The following is a 12,976-nucleotide window of genomic DNA, read 5'->3' on the forward strand; positions in this document are numbered from 1 at the left end:
GAATTGCAGACATAGATAGAGATGGACAGTTGGGTCAAGCGCGTGAGTCATTCATTGTGAATTGTAGCGTTTGTTTAACTTATAGCGTCACCGTGGAAATTAAGTGTTTTGCAAAGTTGTATTCAGAAAGAATAAACCAGTTTTATTTAAGAAAGGACTTGTATTGCTAAGGTTTCTTTGGAAAGAATTTTTACAGAAAATTAACTAACGAACATAGGCGTAACAATATATTATCTACTTTATATGTTCAACATGTAGGTTTAAGTAATAACATTCTGTGTATATATATGCACTTACAATAATCTTTTGATTCTAGTGATGGAAAAGTGTTTGATCGCTCTGGTCATAAGATTAAGTTCTACCCAGATGTTCCAAAAATCTTAGAAAGACTAACCAATGAAGGGATTCCCATGGGAGTTGCATCACGGTAAGTGAACAGTTACAGTTTGTGATTGTCATCTATTACCCATATTTAGATGTTTCCCTGCATTTAAAACTGATTCCACACATTGTAGATGAAAATTTTTTGGAAAATGTGGGTATTCAATGTGGATAAAGCAGGGACTATACTGTACTGGAAATTTAGGGAGAAATTACTTCTCCCTACGTCTCAACAGACAAAGCTTTGGAAGGAGATATATTGTGATACAATATAAAGTGAGCCATCAATTATATTTTGTTTTTTAATGAATAAAATAAATGGGAATTTCAGCCAGAAGCTGATATAAGCTAAGTAATCCACTCGAATCTTGTATCCAAGTGTACAGTGGGAATAACAAACAACCCATACTTCAAGAAAACTTTAAACTTCTCAACTCCAGAACCACAGATTACTAGTTCTTTATTAAAGAAAGCCTCTCCATTTTCAACGATCACTAAATAATAACATCAACTCCTCCCTATTGTCATTAATACGTATGCCGCATGTTTTATCATACATTCCATTATATTGTTACCATTTAAATCTGTTCTTTTTAAGCGTCCAATTGAATACAAAAACTTGCTTAATGTTGTTTTTGTAGTTCAAATATTATGAACTAATTTTTTAAGATGTTAATGCTGATGACGGAATTTAAGGAAATTCTGAAACGTCCATATTAAAGATGTTTTTTTGGTATTACCATTTTGTTAAGTTTTAAATCTTAATGTTCTATACAGTCTATAGTTATTTAATACAAAACATAACTGACTTATAAGTATTTTCATTAATTGCATTTATAAAAACATAATGCTCTTCTACAGAACTGCATGCCCACCATATGCCCGACAGCTGCTAAAAATGTTAGACTGGGAGAAATATTTTTCATACCAAGAGATATACCCAGGATCCAAATTAACACACTTTGAAAGGTAAGACTGGTGTTTTTTGTGAATACCTTATACAACCACACTGCCATATATTCTACTCTTGTCAAGGCAACACTTGAAAATTACATTCAAGATATTGTATAAGTGTAGTTTGTAAGTAAAGTATTAAATAAAATACTTAAAGTCCAGTACCACATTTTGTGTCAGCTAATACTAAACAGAAGTATTTAAGAATCTTATATGTTGATATATGGTGTAATGACAACGTAATTTTCTTATTTACTCATTCAATAAGTAGTAGTGGCTCAGTGATAAGTTTGCAAGCTTATGACACTAACACTTGGGTTTAGAGACCCATGGTGGGCAGAGTACAGACAGTCCATTGTGTAGCTTTGTACAATACCAAATTCAGAATGTTTGTGAAGGGATCATACTAACATTTTGCAGGGTTGAGGTGACATTTTTAAATAAAATAACATAACATGAAATTTAGAGCTATGAAATTTAAATGAAATAAAGAGCAAGTTAAATAGATGGCTGGAGACGGCTTGAATGGGTAATGAAGAAAAACTTTAATATAAGTTTAACATAACTTGTACCTGATGATGACAAAACCTTGTCGAAACGTTGTACATTTGCTGTTATGTTAAACTTATATTAAAGTTTTCTTCATTACCCATTCAAGCCGTCTCCAGCCATTATTAGTCTCAAAGTGAGTTCCTCATCATCAAAGTTAAATAGATGAAACATATATAATTCGTTTTTAATAACCAGAAATGTTGTTTATGGTAATAAACTTACTACTGTTGAGAAACATTGCCTTCATTCAGAAGAAAACACAAAATTGATAGCTAATAAGTTTGTAACCATGTGACTACCAACATTAATACATTTTTCACTGGTAGTATTATCTTAATGACCATTGTTTCTCTTATTTATTTTTACAGAACTAGCTGAGGTTTTCTTCTGCTATATGTGTTGAAATATAAGCATGGCTGCTGTTTTCAAATTTTTCATATTGTTTTCCTTTAACTTTCTTGTAAAAAGGAAAAATAATGAATTTTTTACAACACATTTGTGTAAATAAAATCGTGTTTAATGCTTGTGTCATGGTCATATTGTTTTCATGTAATTATCAAGCTTTTAATATAATGATTCGGCCTGGAATGGCCAAGTGGATAGGACTCTCAACTTGCAATCTGCAGATCATGGGTCCCAATCCCCATCCCACCAAACATGCTCCCTTTTCAGCTGTGGGAGCATTATTATGTGATGGTCAATCCCACTATTTGTTGGTAAAAGATTAGCTCAAGAGTTGGCAGTGGGTGGTGATGTCTAGTTTTCCTCTAGTCTTTCACTGCTTAATTATGGACGGCTAGTGCAGATAGCTCTTTGCGTGAAATTCAAAACTAAACAAACAAACCAAATATAATGATTCAGTGTAGAATCTGTGCTATTCCCTTAGTCCAAGACAAATAATCATGGTGACAGGCCACCAGCTATTCTTAAGGCAGTAGTCTGATGAATCACTGAAGTTTTTCAAGCAAGAATAATCTACAGTAGACCAAAGCACTCGTTCTTCACCCTTATGTTGTGTTAGTCACACACTTTAGCTAAACCTGAGCTAGCAGCTAATGATCTGCATTGTCCATAACAACTTTGGTTTTATAATACCAGTTGATAGATGTGACATTTTATTGAAAAACAGTAGAGTTGGGAAGAAAAACATATGAAGTAACGTACATGAAAATAAAGCTCCATATTTACATTTTCTGAGGCATGAAATTATGTTTTTATAATGCAGTTTTTGGTACAACACAAATTTAGCTTGAATATCAATATGCAATAGTTTTACTGAACCATAAGAACCTTAGTACTGTTACGTCTCTGTATGTTTGCTTGTTAATTCTTACAAGATACAAGTCCTTTCTTTATAAAACTTGTTTATTCTTCCTCAATACAACTTAATTTTCACAGTTACACACACTATAGTTCACAACAATTCACTCACTTTCTATCGCGCTTAGACTTAATTGTCCGTCCCCGCCAACTATAGTTCCGATCTCTGTGTCTGCTATCCTCAGTTCCCGCCGACAGTAACCGCTGTCTTTCTTTCTCTCTGCCTGCTTCCTCTCCGCTACGTCTCTGTCTTTGTCTCCACTATTGCTTCGACTCCGTCTGTCTCTCTCACTGTCTAGCGCACTTATATACTATAATACTGCCTGTTCTAGAAACTTCTAAGACTCTCAACACGTGTTAACAGCGTCATTTGACGCAACGCTGTCGCAACACACTAGCGAATCTTCTAGAATATTCGTCACGTGACCCTGCTGTTGTAACACACTAGCGAATCTTCTAGAATACTCGTCATGTGACCCCACTGTTGTAACAGTACTAATACTGTGGTGTGTTTTAGATTGTCAGTAGCTTCTAAACCAGGTAATAAAATGAGATCAAGTAGTACTTGAAATCTACACTGCTGAACCATAAGAACCTTAGTACTAATACTGTGGTGTGTTTTAGATTGTCAGTAGCTTCTAAACCAGGTAATAAAATGAGTTCAAGTAGTACTTGAAAAAGTTACTAAGAGTGAAATAAAACATCAGAAAACAAAATCTTACCTGAAAGTTTCAAATATGTTATTAAAATAATTCAGCAAAAATTACAATTTAATATAACTTAGAAATCTTAGGTAGGTTATCCTTGAAATAATTATATCCAGGCAACAGTGACTTAATTATAAATGCCATTCAGAGCTAGTTCAGTTAGAGTATTTTCTAAAATAATACTAGTGAATTTAAAATAGACAATAACAAAAAGGATGTTGAGGAATAAAACATATCTGCCCAAACTATAATTTTGAATCTCAAGCTAATGATTAACATTTTTACCATAATCATTTTTAAATACCGTCAAATTAATCATTATAATTAAACTCAAGAGAAAGTAATATAAGATATTTTGAAGATAATTTTGCAGCATAAATTACCAAATTTTATAAATTTATGTATATATATTACAGCGTAGTAAGAAAGTCTTCTTTTGTTTAAGTTAAAACAAATCTTTACCAAAGGATTACTTATCATTACAATGTGGTTCAAAGGTAGATAACATTACTGATGGTAAATATATGCAGCAATCATGAACTTTTTTTCCCTTATTAATGAAAGTTATGCAATCAGCTTAAAACAGAAATAGTCAATAAAATTGGTCTTAAATTTTCCAGTGAAATATTTTGCCTAGATGCTGTTAAGGGTTACATGATTGGAAATGTAAATATAAAGACTTTAATGTGTGTACATGAGAAGTAGTGCATTAAGGACAAATTCATGTTTAATAATTAAAAAAACAGTTTACTTGAGAGACGACATATTTAGTGTTGATCAGGATTCTGATACTTTCATCACATAAAGCAGTGTAGAGCTAGTTTATGAAGTCCTCTGTCAATGAAGTAATGAATTAACACAAGAAGTTTTGAATAACAATAATTGTAAAACTCACTAAATTCTGTAGTTGCTTTAAATTTTGCCAGTAGGATTAAGATGAAAGTAATGTTTATGTTGTTTTATAATGTTTAATAACAATACATAAATTTGTGTGTAATAGTATATAAAGTGTTTAAAAGCTTATATTCGTATACAAGTATAACAATCTAGATAGTGTTTAGGCTGAATAACTTGTGTTTCCATTATTGTCAGGTTTCAAGAAAAAAGTGGGATTCCATATTCACAGATGCTTTTCTTTGACGATGAGCACAGAAATATATATGAAATAAGTAAATTGGGTAAGTATTTTTGTACCCTCTCTATATTCATCACATGATTAAATTATTAGAAATCCAAGAAGATTCAGCTCATTTTCATTTTTGTTAATGCAACAAAATAACATTCAGATCACGAGGGATCACATGATCCTACAAAGCTGTTGTTTCTAGATCTGGGCTATTAGTGAAACTTGCTAATCAATTAATTGTCAGACTCATTAATTAATTATTCTCACATGAGACTTGGATAGTTGGAATAATCAAAAATAATAATTTCAATTAGTTGATTATTTTCATAACACTAATTGATTAAGCTGAACAACCTTGAAATAATTGAAAATAATAAGGAGAAATCATAATGTCAATTTTTCAATACCTTGGATGGTTAGAATAATTGAAAACACTCATTATAAGAAACACTAATTTTAATTAGATGCTTATTTTCATTACATTAATCAATTTCCATTATTTTACAATATACTGCTTGACATAATTGATGCTCATAGATAATCCAGTTAATTGTACCACTCTAGTCCTTGCACACCTACCTACTCTTCAAAGAAGTAAAAATTTAAACCCACCCTTTATTTTTCTGGAAATCATTGATGCCCCTTTTAAGATATGAGATCTTAAGCTATCCCTATAAACTAACCACTTCATTCTCACAGTCATCTTAGTAGTCTTTCTCTGAACTAGTTTCACTAAGTCAACATCCTTTCTTAAAATAAGGAGACCAATATTCCAAGTGAGGCCTACCATTATTTGTATATCTATAGTAATAAAAGGACATGTCTATGGGTTTGTGTGTGTGTGACCACCATAACTCCAAGAGGAAAGAACCTCGAAACCTGCAATTTTGCACATATACTAAGTGGACCCTGAGGGTGTGCACCTGGGCATTATTACTTATTCACGTGCATGTGTGTGTGCATATTTTTGTGAGGTAAGCAAGCAAAAACCACATAGAAAAGAAATGTACCACCATAACTCCAAGACGAGAGAACCTTGAAACCTGCAATTTTGCACACATACTAAGTGGACCCTGAGGGTGTGCACCTGGGTATTATTACTTATCCACGTGCATGTGTGCGTGCATCTTTCTGTGAGATAAGCAAGCAAAAACCACATAGAAAAGAAATGTGACCACCATAACTCCAAGAGGAAAGAACCTAGAAACTTGCAATTTTGTACCTGGGTATTATTACTTATCCAAGTGTGTGTGCATCTTTTTATCAGGCAAGCTAGTGAAAAACAACATAGAAAAGAAGTGATTCCTGATATAACACCTTGTAATATATAGAAAAGCCAGTATGTTCTGGTAACAATGTGTTCTAGCAATGGCTTTTATGTCATATTGCTTAGCAATATAAGTATAACCTAATTTTGTTGTTAGTCTATGTATAAAAAGTATAGAATGATATATATACACTACAAACTGGAAAAATATTTGTTGATTTCTTAATTTAGTCTCCATTCATTAAAGGGGTTTGTTTTTTATTAAAACCATTGGTGATATATCAGAAAATACTTTAATTCAGAAACAATTTAAGTTCAAAATCAAGTGTGACATGACCCACACTGGCTTTTATACAGGTTAGGTAACGTGACGTATAGTGGCGTCTATAGTTATCTATAACATAGTCATCTAGAATATATCAACCTAATAACCTGAGCAAAGCCAGGTACTGTCACTAGTATATAAATGTATTAGGGTGGTCCTCAAAATCAAAAGTTTGAATTTCCTTCACGATACTCCATAACCTTTTTACAATCTACAATACAACATTGTATGTAAGATTTCACCTTCATTGGTTGCTCGATGCTATTATTTATATCTATATGTAAGTATAAAAGGTCATGGTAAACAAATAAATAAAATCATCCTGAAATACACTGAATCTTTATTCACACTAAATATTAAGGTAAATACAAATACCAGATCATGAGAAATATTAAACAAGTTCTTATTTTTTTAATTGAATATAGAATTTAGTTTTAGAAACCTTTCATTGAACTTTCTCCGACTAGTAGCATTTTTTTAGCATCTGGAAATGTTTTCCGGTGCTCTGTGACAACTTACAGCAGGTATTGCTTTTGCTCTTCATTTTTGGTGATGGAGCAGTTGAAATCTTGTATGAGCTTAAATTCTACGTCACCTGATTCATTTACTACCTTGAGGTTTTCAGCAAGCTGTTTGGCACATTGAAATTCTTCATTTTGTTTCCAATAATTTGGGTCAACCGGTGTCAGGAAATTACGAAGAATGTCTAGAAATTGGCTGTCACAAAATCTTCCAAGTTCAGTTTCACTTGATGGCATCATTTACTTGTTTTCCACCATCCTCTTCTTTATTCTGTTGTCAATGTTAGCAACAAAGAAGGCAATTAATTCTTCACTTTGGTCCCATAAATGCCCACAGAAAGGTACTGTAGCAGCTTGTGAAATCCCATCATTTATGGTGCTGCATTTCGCAAGAGACTTAACATTGAGTGCTTATTTATTCTGGATTAGGCATTTACTGTAAGATTAGACTGAACCTCTATGTTTGACTGATTATTCTAAATGTAATAGCTGTTCAATTAATTCATTTGAATGTGATGTTTGAGTGAGTATTTTGAATGTAATGGTTGGCCAACTGATTAGTCCAAAACTAATATTTGACTGATTTATTATTTTGAATGTTATTGTTATCCAGTTGATTAGCTTCATCTTTGTGACTCCAGTTCTTCTTCTTAATTTCAGGAGTGACCAGCATCTTTGTATCCAAAGGCTTGACCAAGAAAGCCTTAGAAGAAGGCTTTCAACAGTTTGAAAGAGAACATTCTTAATATACATATTTTTTAAAGGTTCTGACCTCACATGTGGGTTTTTTGTTTTAACTTTCAGCATAAACAAGATGTTATTATTGTCTCTCAGGTTTTGACAATTCATTCTTTTTGATTAGTACATATTTTACATTTTCTTGTGGAGTTATTCTTAGCGATTAAAGAAGGCACTGTATGTTTAACAAAAAGGTTATATATATAATTTATTTAATTAAATTTTATAATTATTATTTATGGATTTCTTTCAACATCTAAATAAAATTCCATTCCAGTTTTGATGGAATAATTCCAAGTTTTAACATCACATTATGACCATACCTCTAAATTCCTTTTCATTTATTATTATTATATATGTTGCAGGTTTGGTATAACATGATCCAGTAAACTTATTGTGGGGATGAAATAAAATATTGGTCAATTTTATTAATCGTATTGATAGTTATCCCATTTAGAAGTTAGGACAGATATATTAGTTTTTTTGGAAATATGTCAAAACAAAAGCCATCATGTCAAGAATGAATATCAAAAAATATGGGGAAAGAGCTCTGTATTAGGACATCACCCTCACAACAAAGAAATTGGATAGAAAAGTCAAGAATGCATATAAAAAACACATGGAGGAAAGTAGAGCTCCATATTGGGACACCATTTTCACAACAAAGAAATTGAAAAGAAATACACAAAAAATCATGAGTAAGATTACTACTTACACAATACCTATAAAGTAAAATAAAGGTAAAAATAAGAAATAAAAACAAGCACTAAAATTACAAATGATGAACTTATATGGAACCCTTACCAAGAATGGGTGTGGCAAAACTTTAAGTCTGAACACACTACCATCCAGCATTAAATTATCTCAGTAGGAAAGAGACAGCAAAAATTAAATGATTCCTATATTTCTACTCAGATTTCAATTCTTTAAGGTTAGCTTTTATAATTTTCATCAATAATGTTTGGCATCTCTGAATAAACAGCAGAAATACTAAAAATGTTTCACATTACAAGCACAGAATGAAGTCGAAGTATACTTCACTTGTTAATATTAAAAAGTCTGTAAGGTACACAAATGTTAAAACCAAACTTGAATATTGTCAGAAACAACTACCAATACATAAAACAATACAATGTACTTGCCAATATTTCATTTACAAATGAACGTTTTTAAAAAAACGTTAGAGAAAAACAATCTTTACTCTCACGATAATAAACGTACGGACTAACATGGATATTTATTCTGGGTTTGTTCAGACTCAAATAATCTCTCACAAAAATCTTCATAAGTTCCTGGGCACGCACTGCTGTTTTTGTGGATTTACGTATCTAATACTTGTTTGAAAATTTATTTCACCCACAAATACTTCGTGGCTACAGTATAATGAGTAGACATTATAATTAATTGAGTATATTATGACGAGGTATGGTGGTATTCTTTTGAGACACAGAAATTATTCAGTCTATGTTGGACTTGTCCATACTTAGTACCCCAGGAAACCAAACCACCTATGCAAAAGCTCAAAGAACTACTTGGCAAAAAATTTGTGGACATATGATTGAAAAAAAGAACAGAATGGAGTGGGGGGGGGATAAGAGTTTTTAAGTGAAACTCTTGAAATTATGATGGAGAAGAAGGTGAAACTTAAAGTGTAAGAAAAATAAACATACAACATTCATAAAATGCTGTATAATTTTTATTGTAAATCTTCTCATTGGTTCATAAAATGCTGTATAATTTTTATTGTAGTTCTTCTCATTGGTTCATAAAATGCTGTATAATTTTTATTGTAGATCTTCTCATTGGTCCATAAAATGCTGTATAGTTTTTATTGTAGATCTTCTCATTGGTCCATAAAATGCTGTATAGTTTTTTTATTGTAGTTCTCACAAACTCCTCATTGGTCCATAAAATGCTGTATAGTTTTTTTATTGTAGTTCTCACAAACTCCTCATTGGTTCATAAAATGCTGTATAGTTTTTATTTTAGTTGTTACAAAACTTCTAGTGTAGCTACCAGAATAATGTGTTCTGTACTGACACAAGATGTGTATTTAATCTGCAAGGTTTCAGTGTTTAAATGATTTGGCCAGTTATGCCTCATTTGTAGAAAAAAATACAGTATAGATTTTTATTTACTAACTCATTGAATGTGGAAATCTTCAACCTTCTGAATCTTTTCTAGAAAGCTAGTTTCTCCCTTTGATTTTTTAAGTTGACATAAGTTTTTGTGAATTGATTTGGCACTCGTTACATCTAAAGAATCTGGTTATAGATTAGTTAATTGATGTATTACCTTGGGATAGTTTACCACATTAGTTCAAAGGTGTGTTTCCTATATTTTATCATTTTCCTTATAATCTTATTCCGTTTGCAATTACAAAATTCATTGATCAACTTCCAGAACATAGGAACTTTTTTTTGCCTTCCCATACCCCAATACAGCATTTTATGAACTAATGAGAAGTTTTGTAAGAACTAAAATAAAAACTATACAGCATTTTATGAACCAATGAGAGGATCTGTTATATCTACAATAAAAACTATACAGCATATTATGAACCAGTGAGATCTGATAGATCTACAATAAAAAACTACAGCATTTTATGAACCAATGAGAAGATTTGTAAGAACTACAATAAAAAACTATACAGCACTTGATGAACTAACGATTCAATGTGTGACAAAACTTAAGAACAGAGGTCACTCACACTCAAAAACCCATCAAAATATTGAGAAGAATACTTAATATAAAATGATAAAATCCTTGTGAGGGTTTTTATTGTTTCACATTAAGATTTTTTGACCCTACATGTTCTTGTGACATCGAGAAGAATACTCATTATGAGTGAATATACATCTCTATAGATGGCAGCACTCATCACATAGTGACTTGAGTAAAACAAAATATCAATTCATAATGAAAGTAAAAAGGTAATGTGTATTATGGAGCTGATGAAACTCGCCTTAGATGGTTTGGTCATTTGGAAAGGGAAAAGGACCAAAGAAAAGGTGGATGGAATAGTAAGAGAGGACATGAGAAAATGTACTGTGAATGCAGCTTAGACTAGGAAAGAATGGAGGGCAAGGACCAGAAAAGCTGACCCCAAGTAATTGGGACAAATGCTAAGAAGAAACAATGAAAGTAAAAAATATGCTTTTTTTTGTGAGGTTCAACTTATTCAGGGCAGGATCATTTGTAATTCGATTATGGAGGTATAGTTTCCAAGTTAAAGTTGTCTTTTTGTTAAAGTTGACTTTTTGGCTTCTTCACTGAAGCCTACTTGCTTATATGTTTTGTTGTACTGTCTAACTGAATTTATTAAAATTTACATGAGTGTGTAATTCTGATTCAATCTATTCAGCACAGTCTAACAAAAACGTTTTTAGATCAAAGAATGTTATTTACAGGATAAAAAACAGTACTAACAGTAACATATCTAGTAACAAAACAAATTTTCTGACTTAGCCAGAACAGAAGCACAAAATCCTACATCTATATCAATACAAAACTTTAGTAACTTTGAAGGGGTTTGATTGTAAAAACACAGGAATTAATCCAAAAAGGATAGAAACAGTTGATATATATATATGTTTTGCTTATAAGTTATATTTTATGCTTTAAATGTCATCATGATGTTAACAGATGCAAATACGTAGAACAGATAACAATAAATGTATGGTAATTCGTGTGCTTCAGGGAACTGAATGCTAATATCACAATACACAAAAATTTCAATTTCAAAACTAGATAGCATATATATGAATACAAACATTGCATCAAAAGTTTGGCAACAATGTTACAAAAAGATAATAAAGTTTCTTCAGCCAACGTTTGGCTAATGCAGCTTCATCAGGGCTAGTAGTAGTAGTAAAGGAAAACAAGAAATATCTGGAGATTTTATTTTGTCTTTCAAAATTTGTTGTGCAAAGACAAAACGTTGATTAAAATATAAAATAAAAATATTTTATATATATCTGGAATGTAAAGGTCGCTTTTTCTAAACGTTTTATCGAAACATATGGGATGTAAAGGTAGTATTTTATCTAACTTTATTTATTGCCAAAATGCCCAAGTAATAGGATGCAAAATATTTGCCTCAAAATTTACTTTCTAAGTCTAATAACACTAATAATCAAAACACAAAGAAGTCATAAACAGCTAATTAGTTCACTACTTTTGTAATGGTATCTACTATCGCAAAAATTTATTCACTTCATTCAGTCAGACAAAGAAACCTAGCAGTAGCACCCACAGTTTTTGTCATGAGTAAGCCAAAAACGTGCAACTAGCGTTTACAAAATGAAACTGTTTAAAAACATTTGATCTCTATGCATTTATACAATAATATTTAACTCTATTCGCAACAAAATCTGAAAAGTTTCATCTAAACTATAACTAAATACTCTCCTCTACACATAATTATATGTTCACATTATATTCGGTTTTAAAAATAAAACATATAGCCTAGTGGTCAACTTTTACTTATAACCTATAAATATAATATTGTTACGTCTCTGGTTGTTAGTTAATTTTCCGAAGAAACTTTAGCGATACAAGTCCTTTCTTAAATAAAACTAGTTTATTCTTTCTAAATACAACTTTACAATACACTTAATTTCCACAGTCACGCTATTACAAACGCTATAACTCACGTGCTCGACTCAATCGTCAATCTCTGTCTACAGTTCATTTACATTACATTCCATTGTTGCTGTCACTTCTTACCGGTCTTATATATACAGAATATCGCATATCTAGTAACCTCTCTAGAATTCAGGAAGGGACGTGAACGTTCGAGAATATGACGTGTTACTAGGGTCACGTGACCACCGCTGTCGTAACAATATAGTGTTGCGTCATCGAGGTCACGTGACTGGTGTGGCGCCCTCTATTTTCTAGAACAATCTTGTTTTTCATGAATGCTCTAGTATTTGCTAGATGGGGTAGGCGGGTATATATAAGATGGGGAAAACGTGACGCGGGAAGGTAATGTAATGTGTGTGTAGATATAAAACAACACTGTAACGAACGAACGTTAATTTCAACAATACCGTGTGACTGCAGTTCAATACTCACGGCGCG

General features: G+C 31.9%; 1 protein-coding gene across 1 annotated transcript; it reads left to right on the forward strand.

Moving 5' to 3' along the window:
* Nucleotides 1-305: 305 nt before the first annotated feature.
* Nucleotides 306-8,321, forward strand: LOC106472853 (magnesium-dependent phosphatase 1-like; the record flags this gene model as incomplete). The annotated part of the gene is made up of 4 exons (XM_013933520.2): nt 306-427; nt 1,243-1,350; nt 5,007-5,092; nt 7,814-8,321. Coding segments are annotated over 4 exons (402 nt in total), but the record flags the coding sequence as incomplete, so codon positions are not given.
* Between the last annotated feature and the right edge of the window lie 4,655 nt (nt 8,322-12,976).

The sequence above is a fragment of the Limulus polyphemus genome, unplaced genomic scaffold, assembly GCF_000517525.1.
Source record: "Limulus polyphemus unplaced genomic scaffold, Limulus_polyphemus-2.1.2 Scaffold5668, whole genome shotgun sequence".
NCBI classification, from domain to species: Eukaryota; Metazoa; Arthropoda; class Merostomata; order Xiphosura; family Limulidae; genus Limulus; species Limulus polyphemus.